General features: G+C 34.7%; 1 protein-coding gene and 1 long non-coding RNA gene across 3 annotated transcripts in view; one reads left to right on the top strand and one right to left on the bottom strand.

The window, feature by feature from the left end:
• The window catches only part of GSTCD (glutathione S-transferase C-terminal domain containing), a 109,352-nt gene that overhangs the window by 69,858 nt on the left and 15,617 nt on the right, over positions 1-23,877 (top strand). For both annotated transcript variants that reach the window (XM_045515764.2, XM_010953628.3), the window contains 3 exons: positions 12,116-12,231; positions 12,392-12,436; positions 14,550-14,678. In XM_045515764.2, coding sequence (XP_045371720.1) covers positions 12,116-12,231; positions 12,392-12,436; positions 14,550-14,678 — 290 coding nt within the window. The remainder of the gene's footprint in view (positions 1-12,115; positions 12,232-12,391; positions 12,437-14,549; positions 14,679-23,877) is intronic.
• On the bottom strand, positions 3,303-14,543 carry LOC123616491 (uncharacterized). Its single transcript, XR_006724495.2, has 4 exons — positions 14,138-14,543; positions 12,383-12,601; positions 8,702-8,760; positions 3,303-7,499 (listed from the first exon to the last, which is right to left on the bottom strand). It is a non-coding gene; the product is annotated as an uncharacterized LOC123616491 (long non-coding RNA).

Here is a 23,877-nt window from a genome sequence, read left to right as displayed (position 1 = left end):
TCTTTGATCTTCTTTTCTGCCAGTCTCCTATTTACTAAATCTGTTTGTTATCCCCTTTGTCTGGAAAATTCTTCCCCCAGATAATCTGTCTGCCTGGCTCAATCACCTCATTCAGATCTCAAATGTCACCTTATCAGAGAGGCCCGTTCAGATCATCCTCTCTAAAATAAGTCTCCTGTCCCTCACCCTTTGTCCCCGTCTCTGTTTATTCTTCTTCTTAGCCCCTGATGCAGTATATGTTTGCATTGTGTGTGTCATCTGTCTACCTTCACTGGAATGTGTGTTCCGTGGCAGCAGTGACTGCTGCATCCCCAACCCGGAGAGCAGTGCTCAGCACCTAATAAATGTTTGTTAATTGGCTGTTGGAATTGCTCTTACTTGTCTGTTAATGACGGAAAGAAAATGGTTTTTTCCCCCACTTCCACTGAAAGTTTTAGTTTTATAACTGTCCTTCTTTGCTCTTGAAATTTTGTTTACAGTGTTTCAAAGTGCACTTTAGCAAAGAAATTATGTTTTTGTGAGTTGTATAAATTAATTGGTTATTTACAATTTTGCTGCTTATTATTAATAATCCCTATACATTTCTTCTCAGTATTTGGATGTAATTCCTTAAAAGGCAACTAAAATTCTCATATGTTCACCTAGTGTTGTTTCTTTTCTTATAAATGGAAGTACAAAGTCTTTTGCTAAATCATCTGCTTATGAATTTTAAAGTCCATCAGTACAACAGTATTTATTTCAAAGTTCTGTATAATCCTCTAGGAAGCCTACCTATTTTCTACCAGCTTATGAAGAGAGAGTTCTTGCTTTTTTATTAACTTGAAAGTAAAAACTACATGTTTATTAGATTTGAGTAAACTAATGGAAAATTTTGACTAACTGCCATCTCCTGGTATTTTTTGTTCTATATATTTGATGTCTCTGTGTATCACATATGTGGGATTTAAACAATGGGAGGAAATACATAACTTCAAATCTGATTTTAGCAGTTCTTGGAAGTGATGAAAACCTGTTTCCCTGTTTTAGAGTGAGGAGATTCCCATGCCTGTTCTGTGGGTACGAAGATGTGTAGGTGTTACTCATAGATGCCCTTATGCCGCCATGTCTGCGTCGTGAACATTAGATGATAGATTTTAGGGCTATTCATTAGGGAGGATATTTAGATGTTTATGTTATATATTTCATTAGGTATCTAGAAATGTCAAGTTTTAAGCATTATCCTGAAGAAGTCTCATAAGCAATTAGTTGTTTCTATGTATAATTAAACAGAGTATCTATTTTAAACTGTGGTGAACCCTACTTATATATGACTCTGTTCTCAAAATGTATCAAAAGTTTACATCAAATATGTCATGTCATTTTCTTTTCTAAATTAATGTTCAAGAAGAAATAACTAAAGTCTTTGAGCTTCTAAACATAGCTGTTATAACTCACTTTCAAGAAAAAATGTTTGAGTGCCTTTATTGCTTTTTATTGCTGACGCAGTATTGTGCATACCCACACAATATAGTTTTTAATCCACTATTGACTGTTACTTTTGCACTTGAAAGTCTAAGCAGCAAAGATATAGAAGTATTAGTATTTATTGAACTTTGGTTGTAACCAAAAGGAGCACTTGCTTTTAACGTACAATAACCACCCAGATAAGCCCTAGATAACTTTTCCTTTTTACTAAATCAAAGTCATTTATGTGCGTAAGATTCAACCCTGGCACTCCCAACTCATGATGTTCCCTGAAAATTTGACTTTAGCATGGCTTTCATGCTGATTTTGAGATTAGAATTAAGTGTATTATCAAAATACAAAAGAATGATGTTCAATAATGATGAAAATTTCTCTGGTGTTGAAATACAGCTGAAGCATGTCTGTACCACACAGAGGAAACAATATTGGGATACTAAAATAGGGGGGAAAAAAGTTCTATTCGTGTTTTTCTAAAAGACAGTGAACTTTTACAGACAAATATTTAACAGAAAAAATTGGTAGTCCTGTATATATTTGTGTCCTGTTCAAAGAAGTTTTTCTAGTCCGGATTCATAATTCCTGGCGTGAATTGTGTGGATAGGAGCACAGGCCCTGGAGTGAGACTGGCAAGATTCAAACCCTGGCTCTACCATGGAGTAGCTAACTGTGCGACCAAGGCAACTTGCTTGTTTTTGTTTTTCCAAATAACTCATCTGACAATTAAGTGACAGTACCAACCTCGTGACAAAGGGTTGAAACAATAAATAAAACACACTTAGCACATAATAATCATTCAGTTGTGCTAATAATAGCAAATAAGAATATCTAGTGACTTTATTTATCTATTAGTGAGGAGGATAAATGTATATATAATTATAATTATCTTCCTCAAATATTCCCTAGCTCCCTTCCACCTGATGACTACAATCAGCAGTTCTCTTTGTATGGAGTGTTTCCCTCTTGTTTCCCATGGCTGGCTTCTTGTCATCCAGATCTCAGTTTTGTTACTTGTTTAGTAAGACTTTTCCTGACCACCTAATCTAAAATAGTCACCAAGTCAATTTTAACCATATCATCCTATTTTAATTTTCTTTATATCATTTATCACTTGATTTAATTGTTTGTTGTCAAATTCCCTTCACTGGAATATAAGAATCTCCCTTGTTCTCCATTGTGTCCTGCTCCTTAATCAGAGCTAGACAGATAATAAGTGCTTTTTTTTTTTTTTTTAATTGCTATATCAATGACCTCTGCAGAGGTTATAATGAAAGAACCAGAGAAAGGAAGGAAGAGTCAACATTTCAATTTAGGAAAAAATGTTAGTATTTGCCTTCCCTTACCCTACCCAGGGCTTGAACCAGTGTATCCATATTTCAATAAATTCCAACGTCCCAAATGGTTCAGTTTTAGTGCAGCTTTGTTCTTTTAGATCTGTCATCTCTTGTGACTTAGGGTAAGCCCTGCCACCCACACATCCCCAGTGGTAAACCATCCTTTCCCTCAACTGTACTGTACTGGCTGCCCCACTGCTGTACACGACTGTTGCTAGATCTGTGTGGATATCAATACTTGTCCAGGTTGGGTACCTTCTGAATACTTATTTGGAACACTGTCCCCTTTCCTACCCATGCGTATAGCTGGGTTAGTTCCCACAATCTTTTTCTTTCCACCATTCCTTGCTGCTGAGATCCCAACATTCTTTACAGTTAGGCCATAAGGTTTAGGACTATTAGAAAGACAAAAAGGAACAGTAGGACTGGAATGCAGTACAGTCCCTCTGTAACTTTTAATGAATACCGCCGCCTTGGGGCATTAACTCTGAGGGATAAGAGCTGTTCTCTATTTTGGTTATCAGCGTAGTATCAGCACCACTTCACGTACAGGTAGGTGCCATAATAAATCCTATTCAAAGATGATCATTCTTACAAGCCCCATGTTAGGGTGTCTTTCTGATGATCTATTGCTGCATAAATAACCGCCACAAAGTTGAGTGCATTTAAATAACCATGATCTATTTTATTCACAAATCCTCAACTTAACTAGGGCTTGATGGGAAAGTTTGTCTGTCCGGACAGCATCAGCCGGGGAGGCTTGCCTTCCCAAGGCATGGTGCTATTTTCCAAGAGCAGGTATCTCAAAAGATAGGAATTGGAAGCTACCAGAAATGGACACAGTGTCGCTTCTGTATTACACTGGTCAAGCGGTCATAAATGCCACTTCTTCATGGGAATACTGTATATTAATATAGTTTTATATTATAAAAGAATTTGGGGCCATGTCACCTTAGCTATACACCATTTTCATTTTTTAATGAAGTATATGAAAAAAATCAAACAAGAAAACCTGTAGGTCACATCGTAGTAGAAATTATAATACTATGGATGAAAGAAGTGATTTTTTTAAAAAATCCCTAGACTCTGGAAAAGCTAATTCTCACTATTTCAGGCTACTAGTATATCATTTAATCTAAATCCTGTGAACACGTCAAATTGGAAATTAAATTGATTACTTGAATGATCTCAAAAGTTAATGAAACTATTAACATACCTTCCTGTTAACTTAAGCCTCTGGAAAAAAAAAGGGGAGAAGAAATAAATACCTATTTTGTAGAGTTAACTTTTTTATTTTTTAAAATTCTTTTTGATAGGGGAGGTAATTAGGTTTTTATTTATTTATTTTAATGGAGATCCTGGGGATTGAACCCAGGACTTTGTGCATGCTAGGCATATACTCTACCACTGAGCTATACCTCCCCCTCCCCAGAGTTAACTTTTTTATTCTAAAACATTTCAGTTTGGTCTTGTGGGCAACTTGGAAGATATTGTGAACTTTTTTTTTTTAAACTAAATTCCAGGGTAAAGAAATGTTTACTTTGTGTGGTGTAAATATCATTTGAATGAAATGAAAATATATGTGTTCAATTAACTCTGGTATCTGGTATTCTGAAGTCAAAACGTTTTATTCATCTTAGAGAAAAAAATAGCAAGAATAAGAAGGTTTTAAAATTTCCATTGTTCACTGTATCTAAGCTCTTTTATAAACAAAGTTTTGATTTGGCAAATAATACGGCTATACTTTCTTCAACTTTTGTTTTTCAACTCTGCATCTTGCTTAAATACTTTTTAGTTATATATATTTTTTTAAGATGTTCTGGAATTCGATTTGGAAGGGTGAAGGTGCATGCTGTATTTGTCAGTATCTGCAGTACTGTAGCATGAAAGAATGTCCCAATCTATTTTCATTTTTTCCCTCCTGGATAATCCGATTTTACAACAGATTGATTGCTCAGCCTTCCCATGTCACTTTCCTATAAAATTTTAAAGGTTGCTACAGTCCCAGGTGAGGAAATTGTCTCTTTCTGGAAAGGGTGACACTCGAAGGTCAATTCATTAAACAGAGTGACTTATAAGACCTCCAGATAATGCCTTGGTGATATATTCCAAAATATTGAAGTTCAGAACTTAAATTGATCCTTTTTTTTTTTAATTGGTAAGCCTGCTCTTGGAAACTTTACTTAGAGGAAAAGTGAAGTAAAATGCATTTGATGACTGAAGAATTCACTTTTTTCCCCCTAAGATAAAATTGTTAGGGACATCCCTCATTTCCCTGCTAGAAAGCACCTTGTTCTCATTTCCTTGAACTCTCACAAGTAAAAAAAAAAAAAAAAAAGAGGAAGAAAATATAAAAGGACCAGCCGTCAGATTCTGAAATCACATTCAAAGTCATCTGTTTAAGAAATGGCAGATCACTTTGGAAAGAAGACTGAACCTGAAGTTAGAAATCCTTGTTATGGAGTCCCACCTTCACCACCTACCAGCTGGGTATCTTTAAGCAAGTGCTAAGTTTGAGCAGCCTCCTCAGTGCAGTGCCCTCATTTGTAAAATAAGGAACATGACATCCACCTGACAACCTGACAACCATGAGGTTAGATGATATGGCAAATGTGCAAGTGCTTAATAAATCACAAAGCATCATATAAACAGAAACTATTATCAATCATTTTAGAAGCTTTAATGAAAGAAATATGAATTTTTGTAACTTAGGGCTTTTTAAATGTCATTAAAATATTTTACAGTGTGGTTAATAAGGTACATTTTTAAGGTCAAATATAATGTTTTTGTTCTGTTTTAAATAAGGTATGGGTTTCTTAAGGACCGAAATCAAGCATTAGACATCCTTGTGTCCCTAACATTGTCTAGAACAGTTCTTTGTAGGTCAAGTTGGTTGGTTGATTTGTTGGTTGCATGATTAATTGAAAATGATATTTATGAGGTGATTTTCCCTCAATTTAGAGGAAATTTCTAGTTAATGATTATTGAATACTCTAACAATGTATATAACAAAACTATCAGACTGAAAATGCCGTCACACTGTTACACTGTTGATGACTTCATAGACTGCACTGTGGGCAGGGCATGGGGGAAAGGAGGAAAAGGTATCAGATGATTAGTAACCACTGTTGCAAGAAGAATACTGTCACACTGAGGTCACCATGGCTAAGAGGATTAGTGATGCTAGCCTGCAACTGGCTTTAAAAAATGTAAATTGGAAGGACTGTTCTAAATTTTTAATATTCCCAAGAAATCATCTTCAAAATTTGAAACAAGTTTTCCCTAACCTAAAGTGTAAACTTGATGTCTCTGCTTAGTTTTGTTCCTCCTCTTAGGGGTTTCTTTAGGAATTTTGTTCCTGCTTTTCTTTGAGCTTTTGATATAGCTTTAAATGGCAGCTTTCTCAGTCCCTCATAAAAGTTTTCAGAACCTTTTCTATCCTCCACCTAAAACACTGCTTCATAGTTGACTTCTTTTACTATATCAACACAGTGTATTTTCAAATACAGTTGAACTTGTTTTCATACTTAGTACCTGCAAAAGTTAACATACTGCCTTGAAATGCAGTTTAAGCCATAATTGCAGAGAAAATTCAATCATTAAACTTTTATTGAGCACCTGTTATGTGCCTGTCAGTCTTCTAATAATCTTTCCACTTAATTGGGCCCATTTATGTAGTTCCAGGAAAAATCATCTGTTATCTATTTCATGGAGACAGAAGCAATTTCAGCTAATGGTTCTTTTTGGGTAGTTGATCTAATCAATAATGCCCAGGAATCATTTTATAATAAGAAAACTTTTTCAATATTTAATAAGGCTATAAAAGATTACTTCTTTGGGGTAGCAACAGAGTTTGAAAAGTAACTTTTTTCTATTTTGTATTTAAAAAAAAAACTGATTACAAAAGTAATACATGTAAATGTACCCAGGAGTGAGCAGTAGGTTTCAGGCAAAGAGAATAAATTTATAAAGCAACTGACTAACCAGCTGTGATAATTTCAAGGAACTATCCAATGTTCAGAGAGTTGAATGCTCCACATAATTTTATGAATAATCCTATCTAATTTGAGGATATACTCTATCCATAATAAAAATAATGCAGGCTAGCAGTATAAAAAAATCTTCAGTATGAAATAATATAAAAATAACAAAGCTGTCTATTCAAATAGAACTTGTCTCTAAGGAGCGCTAACATATTAAGTATGAAAGCAAGGCCATGTTTTCCCTACAGCAGAGAGAGGCAAGATAACAAGCAATGCCCTCTCTCTGGCCCTGCCTGTATTTTCAGGTCTATCTTATGCTTTACTACTTCCCCATTGATCCTCATTTTCAAGCACAAGTGAGCAAATTGCAGTTTCCCCGCTAAGTATGCCATTTCATTCTTGGCGTGCTTTCCCCACCCATTCTACCTGGCAGTTTTCTGTTCCTTCTTAAAGACTTAGCTGAAATGCCCTACATCTCTGTAAAATCCTCTGTGATGTCTCAATTAGTTCTTTATCTGCATTGTACATACCTTTGCACATAATAAAAACCTATACCGTCTTCTTAGATACCCTCTCCGTTGCTGAAAGACAATCTTACTCACTTTGAGTTGTGCCCTCAGCATCTAGACAAGAACCGGACATACAGTAGGTGCCCTAGTGACTGTTCCAGCCATGAAAACCATAGCGCCCCTGTGCAACTTGGGCTTCACCGTCCATTGACCTGTAAAACATAAGTGACTATTCATCAGCTTGTCTTAATGTTAATGGAGCCTCTTGAAAACATTAAAATGTGTGGTTGTCACCTTCCTTCTCACCTGCCAAAGGTCCTGTCAGTTCCACCTGTCCATTCAATTGTCTTGTGCCTTTTCTACAGCCTCTCTACTACATCCATCTCTATTGAAGACATTTACTCATGCTTTTTTGATTTTATAGCTTTCCAAACAAAACATGCTTTTAAAATCTCTAAACCACTAGTTTTAGCTTTTTTCTTTGTCTCCATATTTAATTATATTTTTAAAAAATTCACAGAATGTGGTTGGTGTGCTACATTGCAAAGAAGTACTCAGAAAACAAAACAACAACTTAATCTTTTTAAGAAGTCTCATGTGTATCCAAGAGCCCAACCATTTTTCTTTTACCAGTAACATTCACTGTACTTTGTTACTTCAAATGAAGAAAGAAAAAATTAATTTTTGTGCCTGATCTGGAGCAGAATTTACTAGATTGAGCAGGCATCCAGGCTGCCCATGTGCACATTTTCCATCTTTCCTTCCTTCCTTCCTTCCTTCCTTCCTTCCTTCCTTCCTTCCTTCCTTCCTTCCTTCCTTCTTTTCTTTCTTTCTTTCTTTCTTTCTTTCTTTCTTTCTTTCTTTCTTTCTTTCTTTCTTTCTTTCTTTCTTTCTTTCTTTTCTTTCTTTCTTTTCTTTCTTTCTTTTCTTTCTTTCTTTTCTTTCTTTCTTCCTCTCTTCCTCTCTTCCTCTCTTTCTTTCTCTGTTTCATTTCTGCCTTGTTTGATGCTTTGACCTGACCAAAAATGCTAGTGTTCTCGTGTTCAAATCTGGCTCTTCCTTAGTTTAAAAATTGGTTCCTTTACCCTTGTACTTTCCTTTTGGGCCATGCAAACAACAATTGAAGTTGTCTAAATAATCAGGTTCCTCCTAACTTGGATTAGACAAGGAAAAGACTCCTTTGTAGGAGAATTACATGACAGGACAAATAAAATCATTTGTATTAAAACATTTGATTCTTGGGTTTTGTTTTTCCATGATGACACCTAAAGAACCATCCTTTTTAGTCAAGTTAAACATATATTATACTTTTATACTTGTAAATGGTGTCTTAGGCACAAGAATATTGGATATAAATAGAAAGTAGGATTTGGTTTTTAAATGAATATTATATCTCAAAATACTGCTTTCTTACCTTGTTCAGTGTGTGTAAGATCCAATTCATGTTTCCAGGAGCTTCATAATATTTCTAAACTAGAACAGGAGGTGGGGATGGTTTGTTAGGTGCAGTTTTCCCATAAAGCATCTGGGCATCATTCTACTGTATTTTTAGCCCAATCTGTGAATATTATGGTCAGCTTAAGAGTTTCATCTCTATTTAAACACAACCCTGAAAAGTACTTCTTTGCCTTCAACCTTTATTTAAGCACAAATTCTTTTTTTTTTTCTTTCAGGACATCCTTGAACCTTTGTTTTCACTGTTTCTATATATAGCCCACATGCTGAATATGATAATGGGCCAATGGGTTTTTTATTCAGTTTTTTTCATAATTACAGATGAATAAAAATTATTATACTCTTTTTCCTCCCTGAGCCCTAAGTTCTGGACAGTACTCTGTGTTGTTGCATCCAGAATTACTATCTATACTCCTCTTGCACCTCTGACAGTCCTTCTCCCTGAATTACATCCTGTACAAAGATCTTTAATGAGGGTGTGTTTGCTAGTTAACTCACTTATTGTGTATCTGAAAAGATCTGTATTATCTCCTCTTCTTAAATTGTGTTTTTTTTCTCTGTACAGTATCTTTCCGTGTCTGACTGTAATTTTGTCTGTTATGCCATTATTTTTTTGGCTTCTGTTGCTGTTGTTGGGAAGTCTGTTAACAGCCTGTTTTGTTCCTTTATAAGTGACTGTTTTTCTCTCTGATTCTTTGGAGAACTTTTTTGGTGTGCTGAATGGCACTGTGAACCTGCCTCCTTGGTGCCTTGATTTCAGACTTTAGCATCCAGAACTGTCGAGGAATAAATTCTGTTGTTTTAAGTTGTCAGGTTTGTGCCATTTGGTTATAGTAGACATAGGAAAGTAATACACCCCACCTGGCAATGAACCTTGACTCGTTGAGGTGCTGGCTGAGAGCAAAGGGGTATGGGACGTCCCCTTGATGGCAGTGAAAAAGGCAGTCAAAAACCAGCTGTAATCATGTGACTGCTGCAGAGATAGGGATTGTAATAATTACGGGTATCTCCTCCTTATTTTGTTATAAATATGTGTATATGTTAAGCAAATATTTTTTATTATTTTATTCCCTTATCAGTTTACATAAGATGTATTAATAATAGTTAACTTTGTATCATGGTCTTTAAGTTGCAGGGTATCAAAGGAGAAGGGTAAAAACCACCTAAGAACTTTGTTCCTCTTCTGAGTTAACATGTTTTTAGTTGTATGCAGGATAATTGTATCACATTAGCAGAAGTGAAGCACAAATTCTTTATATGCAAAGATGCAGGCGTGGCAAGAAAAACAGATCTTCAACATTTGCTTTTGAAACAGACCTATGAAAGTTAGTTAATTGTAGATATCTAGTAGAAATATGGTACAGATGGTCCATTAAATAAATTTTATTTTTGTATCTCCTTGTTCTTAACAAAAGATAATTCCTTTTGACTTTTGTTTTTTAATGAAAATCTTTTGGTTAAGAATTGCTAAGAAATCCACAGACAGAACAAAGACAATAATGCTGGTGCCCATTTCTTGCCTCTTGGCGGCTCCATTTAGTAACAGCATCTGTGACACTAGCTCTCCCAAGCGCCTGAAAGTGCTTTTCCATTTTTGCCTTCTGAACCCCACCCCCTCCTCCTCTTTCTTGTTCCTCTTCCTCCAAATCAAAACTGCATTGCCATTAAAAAAATAATAATAATGAGGTGGATTTATGACTGGAGGGATAGAGGTATGGATAGATGGAAGTATGATAAGCCAAGTCTAGTAAGTTGTTAATGGTAGAATCTTGGTGGAGGATATAGAGTCATGTACTGAATCTTAATTCTTTCAGCTTTGCCATGTGTTTGAAAATTGTCATAATAAAATCTCTTAGTAGTGGTTATCCACAGAGGATGGGATGACAGAAGCTTTCACCAACTCTGTGTTTAAATTTTTTTGCAATTATATAATTAAAGAAAAATGAAAATAATTCTTTTTAAAGCTACATGAAACTGTCTTCACCAATGACATCACCAAACTATTGATTGAATTACTTTTCATGTTTGAAATTTACATTAGGCCATGCTAAATAATTAAGAATATTTACAATGACTCAGCTGTCTGAAGATGACCACATTATTACAGTAAGAAACTGGTTAAATAAGCTGGATATAGATAGTTAATAAAATATTGTGCAGCCATTAAAACTTAGAGAAACAAATGCATTGACATGGAAAAATTTATAATATAATGTTTCCTATGCTGTCTAGAAAATTATGCACTTACAGGTATGACTGGAAGTACATAGATACAAAAATATTACCTCTGAATTATGAGATGATGAAGTTTTTCTCTCATAAGATCTTTTTAAATCCATATTTTCTATTTTTTCCTTAGAGTTTCTGAATGTTTTTATTTTAGTAGCATAAGAAAGAAGAAAAACAGAAAAGACAAAAGCCATGCTATTTTCCGGTGACAGTGGAGCAGGGAAACTTTGGTATCTGTAAATAACTTTTGATCAAGCCAAAAAGCTGATATGTGTTTTTCCTTTTATCTGTATCACTGAAAGCTACTCTCTTACATTTTCTTAATCTTGTTCTTAGAAACAGTGCATTTGAAATATGTAAAAAACAAATAATTTTATTCATTCTTCCAAAACTATTTTAGTGGACTTGACTGGTAGCTTTTGAAAAGAAAGTTAAGATGTTTTCATGCTGCTAGGCCCAAGGCATTTTGTACTTGGAAGTCTCCTGTCTTTAATCTCTAATTGCATTAAATTTCTGAGTCTGACTCATGAGGAAAGGAAGCTTCAAAGAAGAAATAAGAAAATCTAATTTATTTCTAAATATAATAAACATGGATATATTTCAGACAGTATGATACCTATGTTCCAAGTGTCCTAACCAGAAAAATTAAGAGTTCAAGGAAGTGCCAGTTAAATAATAAAAATGGTTTTCTTATCATGGATCGCTTTTCTCCAAGGAGATTTAAGCACTGGGCTGAAATTAGGTAATCTTTACACTGTGTCTCTGAGAGGGTTAGAAGGAAGGGACTATTACTATTAATTTTTATCCACCAGTAACATTTATTAACACTTACTTTGTTTATGACCCTGAAGTTAATGTTTCACTTATTGTTTCCTCTCTTTCAAAGACCATTTTTTCATAGATTTTTCTGTCAATGGCTGTGGAAAGGAAAGTTGGCCAGGAATTAAAGTAAAAATAAATAAAAACAAAGTTCATCTCTGGGTTCTAGTTCTCTGGTCTTTTCACAGTGGATTATATGGAATGTGTGATTCACTTACATATGTACCCCTCTTCCTGTGTGCTGCTAGTCCATTCTGTGCTACGAGTGCCTTCAAGTCCCTCACAAGACATGACGTTTCATTGTCTGCATCTCTTGTCTCCCCAGGTAAAATGTCCAGTGATCGAGCTTTGCGGAAGCAGCAACAGCTAAACAACCTCATCTATGTGGTGACAAATCAGGCCAGACCTGGTGACAGAATTGTGGATTTCTGCAGTGGTGGGGTATTATATCTCTCCTTTATACTCTTTAGCCTTTCCCAGACTATGTGATTTGACTACACTACCCTCACAGTCATGTTTTTATTTGGCTAGATTGTTGTCTCAGAATCAACAAAAGCCTCAGAGACCAAAGTTACCTTGTTTCTTTTTTTACCTTTTTCAGGGCCATGTTGGGATTGTTCTTGCTTACATGCTGCCATCATGCCAGGTAAATTCCGAGTAACATATGGAGGGAAACATTGGAAAACTACATAGTTCAGTTAGCTGCGTCTGGCTTATTCCTCCTCTTCGAGTTTGTAATCATTCACCCAGGTCAAATACATGGCATAGCCATTTCCTTTTTCCTCTGAACTAAACTTCTAAGATTCAGAATCTTAGGGGAAAAAAAGTAGTTAGGACCACAATACAGTTTTTTATATTTTTAAATAATTTTAAAAAGAAATAATTATTCCACTGTTAAATAAAGTAATTAGTGAGGAAACAAGTTTAATTGTCAACATAGTTTTATACGGGAAATACCAGCTTCAGAAACTTGTTTAACCCATTCTTTGGGAGCTTGATTTTCATCCGTTGTATCAGACTTGTAACAACAAAATTTTTTTAAAGAAAAAGATAAACCCCAAATCTGCCACCCTGATCAGATCCTTTTCTCCCCCTGTTCTCATTAAGCCATCATTCATGAGGATGCCTAGTGCTGCAAATTCTAAAAATGCAAATACATTTTCAGTCACTTGCTTTCACTCAATATTATATTATAAATATTTTCCCTGTTGCACATAGTTTTAAATAGCCTCATTAAAATATCACTAAAATATGATTTCATAATATTTTTAAGTAAATGTAGCATAATTTATACAATCTTTGCCAACATTTGTTAGAAGTTTGTGCTGGTTTTAGTCTTCTGTCATATTTAATCATTTCCTCACAGTGGCTGTCTTTCAGAATAAAAGTCCAGAATTTGATGTCATTTTTTTCAAAATACAAGCTGAACTGGGGCAGATTCTTTGCTTGCAAACTCTCTGGAAGTTACAAAATAATTACAGTGATTATTCTCGGAAGAAAAAAATGTGGAAGAACTCATAGACTGGCCAGAATGACATGTAACAGAATGGTGGAAAATGGGCAGATATTATTCTTTATCTTTCTTAGAAAATAAATAGCAAAATAAAGAATACTAGGAGAAACAGGCAGATGTCTGTTTTATCACTAAGGAAAACAACAACTTCATGTTGGAGTAAGAGGAAGAAAGCTCACAGAGCAGAATCCAGGAGATGTAGAGGCAGGGATATGGTGTCTTTTTTTTTTTCCCTTCCTAACTAATGGTTCTGGGAACTTAGAGATGTTAACTGGAAAAGGGAAGTTTTAGCTAGAATAAAAGCTGGAAAACCTTTGATATCCCAAGTTTTTTATACAAAGGGATCCAGGGCTTTTCCATAAGGATAAGCATAAGGACAAAATAAGGACTGAACCAGGAAAGATAGAGATGAAAAGTGATTTAATTCTGCCCACCATTCTCCATCCTAACCAGTGATGGTCTCCCACCTTCCTTGGCCTGGATGACTATTAGAAATTCTTGGGGAGAGGGCATGTGCTTAGCATGCACAAGGTCCTGGGTTCAATCCCCCATACCTCCATAATTAATTAATTTTAAAAATTTAATTACTTTCCCCCTAAAAAAATTTAAAAAAAAAAGAAATTCCTAACTGCTTGCCCCGCCTTCTGCCTCACCCCCAGCAATCCATACTGTACACTGCAGCAGTTTAACCTTCTTTTATCACCCATAATCTGGATCCTGGTACCTCTCCAGCCTCATTTCTGCCCTCTACACCCTGTCTCTCCATCCCCACCATCACCATCACACCAGCTACACCAATTTATCCGTTCTTAAAACACACCAGATCTTTCTCACCTTGGGCCTTTGGGCATGTTTCTCTCTCTGCCTAAAGCACTTGTTCATTCGCCAGGCTACTTTCTATTCATTTTTCAGGCCTCAGTTAATATGTTACTCTTTCATAGTAAATGACTAAAGCCTCCCTTAGTCATCAAGGCTGAGTTCTCTGATAACACATTATATGTCTTTCATTAAACACTTATCACTCACTGTATTATAATTGCCTGTTATATCACTACATCGGTAAGCGTTAGGGTTCAAGGGCCTTGTTCATTTTTGTACCATATTGTCTGGCATACTTCCTGACACAGGATAAGGATCAATATAATATCATCTATGTTATTAAAGCTATTAAATACAGTCATAATACTTTGCCATAATGTCTAAATTATGTTACTAAATATGCCATTATTTCCCGGGTGAAATCTAGGTTACGTTAATAGAAAACAAGGAATTATCATTAATTCATGCTAAGAAGAGAAGTGACGAACTAGGTTTAAGCAACATTTGGTTCATTCAAGCAAATATGGAGTATTTTACAGGGATGTTTAATATTGGGGTAAGTAATCAAGCAATTTCAATTTCCTTAATTACTGAATAAGAAAAATGATATGCCTTAGAGTAAATAAAGGAGGTAAATTTATATTTTTGCTAAACAAGGAATTTATAACTTTTGTTTTCTACTGTCTATAAAGTATAGCATATTAATGAATATTACTGTATTCATAGCACTTCATCATTACATGGTAAGGACAATATTTGTTCCTCTACCAGATAAGAACCTGATTTTCTTCACTGCAGAATACCCAGTGCCCAAAACAATGTTTGACACATAGCAAGTACTTAAAAATAGTTATTAATTGAATGATTTATTGAGTGAATTCTAATGAAGATGACTTCCCTTGGTTTATTCCGTATTTTTAGAAGATAATGAAAGAAAAGAAAAAGAGACTATAATAGAAAAAAACAACTTGTTAATAACCTGTAAAAACTAGAGTTGCTTTTAGGTAATACTTTCTTTAGCAAGAATTTGAGATCTACATGTATTTTTTGCTTCTAGTTGCTAAATATATATTATATGTAAATATAATATATTCCAGTATATTGGTGATGTTTCTGAAACCTTCAGATTAAATTGTTATTGTTTGATATTACTAAAAAGACCAAAGATAATGTGATTCTGTCAGCTCATTTAAACCCAGAGTTACATGCTGTGGTGGAACTTTAGCATTGCTGCTGTTCTTGTATTTGTTTCAAATGATTTTTATAAGACTTATTTCTATAAGACTAAATGCTCAAAATAGAAAAATACATAGTAACATAAAAAAGAATCACCAGGATTTCTGCTAGTGAGAGATAAATACTGTTAAAACCCTTTGGTCTTTATATATTTATACACACAAACAAATGCATATTTACATATGTTAACATTGTTGAGATCATACTACATCAATCCTGTTTTACCTGAAATTGTCATACTTTCCCTATTCATTGATCATATTTCTTTTTTGTTGTTGTTAGTATATTGTAGTTATTACTATTATGTATATCTTATGCATCATTTAAGACTTTTGGTAACTTTGCCTAATCACTTTCCAGGAAGCTGGTGCTAATTTGCATTCCCAACTGTGTATGTTCATGTAACTTATGCAATGGGCTTGTATAGGTGGAATTCTTGTCTAATTTCAGAAGCTCAGACCTTTTGTCCAATGAAGTTCATTTCTTAAATATCAACAACTGCAAATTTGTGGAGTTTGTTGTCATTTTTACGGCCTAAACATATACAATTTATTTCCTTTGTAGACATGATCTAGATTGATTATCTCAAGCCAAGCTTATAGAAAGAGAAGTAAACTATTAAGAAAACTGTTAGTTAGGATATTCAGGAAAATACAGACATCTGATATAGCAAATTCAAATTAAATATATGTTTATTTGCAGCCTACAGTTTACATAAACGCCAAGGTTAAGGATAAATCTTCTCCCACGAAATGAGCCATTAAACGGATGCCCATGTTACCAATACACCAGGCAGAATGTAATAAGGTGGCAAGATAGTGCTGCCTGTTTACTCACCTCTCAGATCACAAAATTCCCAGCCCGTCAACCATGCATCTCTTTAGCTGCCTGTGACTTAAAGGTGCTAAATCATTCTGGCATATTCTTGTAACTTTCAAGGTCATATAATTCACTAACTCCAGCTAACAATGTATATGTCTTTTGGGAAGTAATATTTCCTCTTATATTTCATAATAATATATCCATAATGGTTTTTTTCTTTCATAATTACCTTTGTCAAGATATATGGAAAATGAATTAAAATTACTTGAAGAATTAAACTGAAATGAGGTTTACTCTCAAGAGTATAATTTGCCTAGGAGGATAATTGAAGTTTTGTCACTAGATAAATCAAACTAAATGCACCAGTGACTCTAACTCTTGTATTAAATAGATTCCAGTGAAAATACTGTAGCTAGAGTGCAAATCAGAATAACCAGGTATTGGAAATGCATTCAAACTCCATAAATTCACATTTTTGTGGTATTTCAAGTAAGGGTTTAGCTAGCATTTATCTTTGCTTAGTAAATGCCTTTTTCTTTCACTATTTTTCTTTAGATATAAAAATTAATGATGTAAACAAGATTTTAAGGGGGGAATTTTAAAGTTTTGAACCAACTATCTTTAGGAACTTTAAACAAACCAATTCTATATAAGAATTGAAATACTAATTATTGGTCTTATCTCTGTTAGTACAACGTATCAGGCAAAAATGAATAGATTTACTGACTTTTGTTAAACTAGTTTGATTTGAAATAATGGGAGAGAACAAATCTAATTATTTTCAGATTTTTCAGCAAGGTCTTCCATTACCCCCACAGGCTATGCTTTCCCCATATAACCAGAATCAATTAGGTAATACTGGGTTCCAAAGAGTTATTTTGTAGTTTCTGATTTACACTGTGCTTATTTGAGAAATATATTTCTTTAGAAATACAGATGTCTAATAAGCTTATAAAAACATTCAAAGTCTGTAGTAACCAAAAGCATTTCAACTTGAATGCTCTTCCATTCTTGCTCTTAATATTTGCAAAGATTTTGAAAATATTATTACTCATTGATTGCAAGACTTCAGTAGGGTGAGGGGGTTAATCATACAGGATCTTTGAAATTTTTCATTTACATGATATTTGTAATGATTTATTAATAACATGAAATGTTATGGTAAACAGAGAAAATAATTAAACATAATGGTTAAGAGTATGGATTTTAACATTGAGTTTAATTTGTGCTAAAGGAAGCCTTAGCTTAGCCATTTACTAGTTGTATGACCTTGGGCAACTTATTTAAACTCATTGATCCTCAGTCTTCTCATCTATGAAATAGGTGTAAAATATCTGGCTCTTAGGATGTTGATACAATGTATGTGAAGCACTTAGCAGATTTCCTAGCATTTAGGAAGTACCATATTAAAAAACTGGGCCTCTTTTTACTCTGTGCAGTGCAATCTCAACCATATGAAAACTGCACTAAAAAGGATTGGAGGAAATTATGCTAATAGGTATTTTTTTCAGGTGGCTGTCTCTATATACTTTGTAATAATATTTTTCTTTATCCAGAATTTTCAAAAATTCCACATTTAACATACTACTATTTTATCATCATAATAATATAAGCAATAAAAATAGAAGAAATAAATATATGTGCTTAATATTTTATAGATAAATACCTGGCTTATTTAACCAAGAAAGGCTAATAGGACCCTAAGGGTTACTACCAGGTATCTAAAAGAATTCTGAAAATAGTGTGTATATATATATACACACACACACACATATGTATATGATTTCTTTCAAAACAAGTATTTGATTATTATAGAAATACCTTTTAATTGACTTACTCTGATTTTGATTATAATGGCTATTAATGTCCTAAGGAAAATATGAAAGTTTTTTCAAAATTAAGAAACATCCAAGAAAGTTTGTTTTTTCCTTCTAGTTTCAATACCTGTAGCTATATGACCCTGAATTGAGTATGTTATGGATTGAATGTTTGTGCCCTTCCCCCACCCTGCCCCATTTAAAAAAAAAATGTATATGTTGAATTCCTAACCCCTAATGTGATGATATTAGGAGGTGGGGCTTTTGAGAGGTAATTAGGTCATGAGCGTGGAGCTCTCCTGAATGGAATCAGTGACTTTATAAGAAGAGAAAAGAGCTTGCTTCCTCGCTCAGCTTTCCATCATGTGATAACTGGCCAACTGCAAACTCACCATCAGAACTGCCAGCACCCTAATCTTGGACTTCCCAGCCTTACAACTGAGAGGAATAAATGTCTGCTGTTTAAGCCACCAAGCTTATGATAATTTTTTAAGAGATATATATCAATTACCATACCCTTAAAGGGTAACTTAGAAGATTGCTTTAAAAGTGGACTTTTTAAGGCTATTTCTTTAAAGAAGTCTATTATTGCCTTCTTGTCTAGTGCAAGATAAATAATTTTTATTATTGTTAAAGCTTACTTTACAAGATTTTACTTTTTAAGACCTAATTTATAATGTGTTATTATTGATACCTATGCTCTCAAACAATATAACAGAAACCTTGTTGTCAAACAGTATTACTGAAAGAGCCATGACTATGGAAAAACACACTTTGCATTAAGAAACAAGAGCTGTGTCAATGCTAAACAACCTGCCCACCAAAATGTTTCAGTTGGATAACTTCAGTAGTAACATAGACTCATCTCAACCAGGTGATGAGGCATTGATTTCTAACAGTATTGGTGAATATTTTCGATTTATCAACATATATCAAGATCTCTAAAAAGTTTATTTTTGAGTTCTGTATTTACTTTTTTATTTTTTATCCATACAATTGTAATATGATTGTTTATGGTTTATCAGTGCTGAGTGCTTAATTACAAGCTCACTTCTAGTTAATGTGTATTAGTGTACAATTAGAAGCAACATATGCAATTGTAGAAGATAATTCAGTAACATTTTTGATGAATGATTTAAATCTTTGTTTTAGAAGCAGAGGAATTTGAGAAATTATATATTCTGCAAACACAATTTTTAAAAAATCTTTAGGATAATGTAGGACTTCCCAGGTGAACACGGCAGATAGAGATATTTCAACTCTCTTCTCCTCAAGAAAGATCAGACCCCCAAATAACAAAGAGAACAAGAACCAGAAAAATCATATTCCATCTTTGATAAAGCAGTGTTCAAGGTTCTGTTACTTGAACTACAGTATTTGAAGACAGAATGAAGACTGAAGAAATAAATTATTGAGTAGAGAAGAGGAAGATCACCCTTAAATGCCTGGTGAGAGGGAGTGTCAGGAGGGCTAGCAGGAAGCAGGTCACTTTGCTCTCGCAGAATCCCAGAAAATTTCAGGACTTCAGGACACCAGACACCTCAGATGAAGGGGATAAGAAGGAGCTGAAATCATGTTTAATTAAAATTTTTATTTAGAGACCCAGATGCCCACCCCCACCTTGTGTAGATAAGTGACTGTTTCCCCTGATTCCTGCAAGAGACCAGAAGTTTATTCTATAAGAAAAGTATAACAGACTTTCCAAGTATAGGGAAAAAGAGGGCAAGGATGATGTCACACTGAAAATAAGAACTGAGTGCCTTTAATTCCAGAATTCCTTCAGAAGCTAGAATCATCTCTTCAGTCAAAGAGATTATAAGATCCTCCACTACAGAATCAGAACTGTCCGTAGAGAGAACAACTACAAATTCTGTAGCTGTTATTTAAAAAAAAAAAAAAAAAAAAAAAAAAGCCAGCTGGCCACCTGATCATCTAATCACGAGGGAAACCCACCAGTCTTCAACCCTTTCACTCAGAACCTCCAATCAACATTTTAATGATTCACTTTTTTATATGAACTGACAGCCAAGGAATATCAAACATGGAAACTTCCAAAATAGAAAAATCCAAAGCAACAAACACGACAAAGTGTCTTATTCAGGAGAGATCAGAGAAGATAGTGCATTAAGGAAACAAGGACAGAATGAAAAAGAAAAAGAAATGAACCATCAGAGAATAAGAAAGAACTTCTTGGAAACTGAAAATATGTTGACCAAAATAAAAAGCAAGTAGAAAATCTAAAAGGTCAAATGTAGATCATCATTTGAAAAAAAAAAAAAAGACAAGAAAAAAAAAAGACATAGAAATAACAACTGAAAGAAGCATTAAAAAAAAAAAATAGAGATTTAGTCCATGAATCCAATACCTCAGTAACAGGAGGACCAGAAAGAGAAAGCAGATAAAATGGTGGGGAGGAAAATATCAAAGAACTAATATAAGACAATGTGTCAGTAATGAAGGTTGTGTTTCTCTTGACTGAAAAAAGCCCACTTGAGAAATGATCTAAAGCAAGAAACACTATTGTGGGGGGAAAAAAGAAGCATCGTGATATAAAGAAGTTCCTAACACTCTCCAGAGAGAAAAAACAAAAAGGTCACGTACAGAAAATTTGGAATCAAAATGCCATCACACTTCTCAGTAGCAACATGGAAGACTAGAAGGCAGTGAAGCAATGCCTTCAAAATTCTAAAGGAAAGTTTCCAACATAAAATTTTACACCTGACCAGTCAATCAATCATGTATGAAAGTAATAAAGAAAATGTCCAGGTCTCAAGAAAATGTACACCAGGAAACTACAAAGAAGACGTGCTTCACCAATACAAGAGAGTAAATAATAAAGAGGGATAAAGTGGTCTCCAACACTGAGCAGGTATTGAGAGTTCCCTGTATGACGGCAAAAGGACCAGAGCTCGGCCGCAGGCCTATAAAGCATTGAGTCCATATTTTAATAAAGGCCAAAAGGCTCAGAAAAGATGTCTTTAGGAAAGAAAAATGGAACTGGCCAATTATTTGACAATTTTCACACAGTGGAAAATAGTACCATAGGGCATTTTACAGGGCTTTTGGGCAGGGAAAGTCTTGGATGTTAAAAAAAAAAAATTGTACAGCATACTTATTTCAGCAGTGAACTATATATACAGTTATCTACAAAGCAATAATAATAAAAACAGTGCATGAACACAACTAAAAGAGAATGGGAAAAAGGAAAAGGTATATCAAATATGCAAGAAAAAAACCTCATCTTCCATAACAGAAAATCAATAGATAATGTCTAGTATTTCCAAATCAAGAGAGTAATATACATTTATTGTATAGAAAAACACAGATGGATTTCAGGAAAGAAAACAAATGAGTTGAAAAGCATTAGCTTTGGACACCAGATTTTCCTTTGCGGTGGAGAAGTGTATGTAGACCAAGGGACTCTTTTTATAATTACATGCCTTTTAGCATTATCTGAATTTTAAAGCCAATTACATATAATATAATTGCATGAAAGTTTTTTAAAGAGGGGGAACATGAGTGCGCAACTGGGACCAAGCTTGCTTCTGTTTAAGATATCTGGTTAAGAATACCTCTTTGAGAAGCAAAGGCTCAGAGCATGAATGGGCTGGGGCAAATTTAGAGATCATTCAGTTCAACCTTCTCATGTTATAAACACAGAAGTTGAGGCTCCACCTGGGGAAGACGAACACAGCAAGAAAAAAAAAATTAGATGCATTTCTCTTTGTTGTTTCCTTCCTTTATCACTTCCTTTATGTGTAACCAGCACATATTTCATTCCTCCTTCTCACAAATCAGTGGCAAACCTAAGAGTGATACCCAGAAATTCTTCATTAAAAAAGACAGTCTCTAAGGCCCCTTCTAGCTCCAAGTATGCTGGTCAGTGAAGGCGTGGCATCATATAATGGAAAGCCTGTGAGCTTTGGGGTCAGACCTGGATCCAGAGATTATCTGACCATGGTGACACTGGACATGTTTTTGCAAGAGACAATAAGATCTATTTAAAGTGTTAAATTTCTTTAAAAAAAAAAAAAAAAAAAGAATTAAGTGATTAAATCAAGAAAATAAAATCTGTGTAAAGATTTTGACATCTAGCAGATATTGGATACATGCTAGTTCTCTGTGGTGGTGTAATTCCAGAAGATAGTAGGACCAATGAGATGAATAAAATGAGAAGGAGTATACAGTAGTCCCCACCCTGTACCTCTGGTTTTGCTTTCCTCAGTTTCAGTTACCTGAGGTCAACCATGGTCCAAAATTATTGAACGGAAAATTCCAAAGAAAAGAATTCATGGGGCGGAGGGTATAGCTCAAGTGGAAGAGCACATGCTTAGCATGCATGAGGTCCTGGGTTCAATTCCCAGTACTCGCTCTAAACATAAAGAAGTAAATAAACCTAATTATCCCCACCCCAAATAATAAAAATAAAGAAAGAAAAGTAAAGCAAACAATTCATAAGTTTGAAAGTCTGCACTCTCCTGCTCCCGCCAGCCCAGGACATGAATCATCTCTTTGTTATGTGCATCCACCCTGTATACACTCTCCCCCTATACCCAGGAAAAAACACTACAAATGACCCCTGAACAACATGGATTGAACTGCAGGGGTCCACTTATACTTATTTTTTCAATAAATATATACTGCAGTCTACATGATCTGTGGTTGACTGAATCCACAGATGTGGAACCATGGACAAGGAGGGCCAATTATAAAGCTATACTCAGATTTTCAACTGCATGGGGGGGTCGGTGTCCCTAACTTCCACATGGTGTAAAGGTCATCTGTGTTATAGAGTTTGGTACCATCCTTGGTTTCAGGCATCCACTGGGGGTCTTAGAACACATCCTCTGCGGGTAAGCAGAGGCTGTTGTATTTGTATAGAGGAGTTATCTAGAATGGGAGGCCCCAAACCTTCTGAGTTGGGGTCCTTAATTTGTTATGTCACCTGAAACAAGTTACTTAACCTCTCTGGGCTTCAATTTCCTCATCTTAAAATAGTACCCACTTAGATATTTGTATACTCATGTTCATAGCAGCACTATTCACAATACCAGAGGTGGAAGCAGCCCAGATGTCCATGGATGGATGAATAGATAAACAAAATGTGGGGTGTGTGTGTGTGTGTGTGTGTGTGTGTATGTATAGTTGTCCCTTGGGACCCCCTCACATACCAAAATCCAAGGATGCTCAAGTCCCTTATAAAAAAAAATGGCATAATATCTGCATATAACCTATACACATTCTTTTATATACTTTAAATCATCTCTAGATTACTTATAATACCTAATACAATGTAAATATTTTGAAAATAGTTGTAGGTACAATATAAATACTAAGTACCTAGTTGCCGGTGCATGGCAGATTCAAGTTTTGCCTTTTGGAACTTCCTGGAATTTTTTTTAAAAATATTTTCAATTTGGTTGAATTGAATTTGCAAGTGCAGAACCTGCAGATTTGGAGAGGTAAGTGTATACAATGGAATGTTATTCAGCCTTTAAAAAGATGAAAATCCTATCAAATGCTACAATATGGATGCAATTTATGGATTATACTAAGTGAAATAAACCAGTCACAAAAAGACAAATAATGTATGATTCCACTTATATGATGTAACTAAAACAGGCACATTCATAGAAACAGAAAGTAGATTAGTGGTTACCAGGGGCTGGGGGGAGGGAGAAAAGGGAAGCTGTTGTTCAGTAGGTTCAGAGTTTCAGTTTTGCAAGGTGAAAAAATTCTGAAGATCTGTTTCACAACAATGTGAGTATACTTAACACTACTGGACTGTATGCTTAAAAATGGTTAAGACTATAAACTTTATGTTCTGGTTTTTTTAACCACAATAGGTTAAAAAAATTAGTACCTACTTCATAGGGTTGT

Source organism: Camelus bactrianus, chromosome 2, assembly GCF_048773025.1.
Source record: "Camelus bactrianus isolate YW-2024 breed Bactrian camel chromosome 2, ASM4877302v1, whole genome shotgun sequence".
In the NCBI taxonomy this organism is placed as follows: Eukaryota; Metazoa; Chordata; class Mammalia; order Artiodactyla; family Camelidae; genus Camelus; species Camelus bactrianus.
Note: the sequence above shows the minus strand (reverse complement) of the source record. Positions and strands in the feature narration are given on the sequence as shown.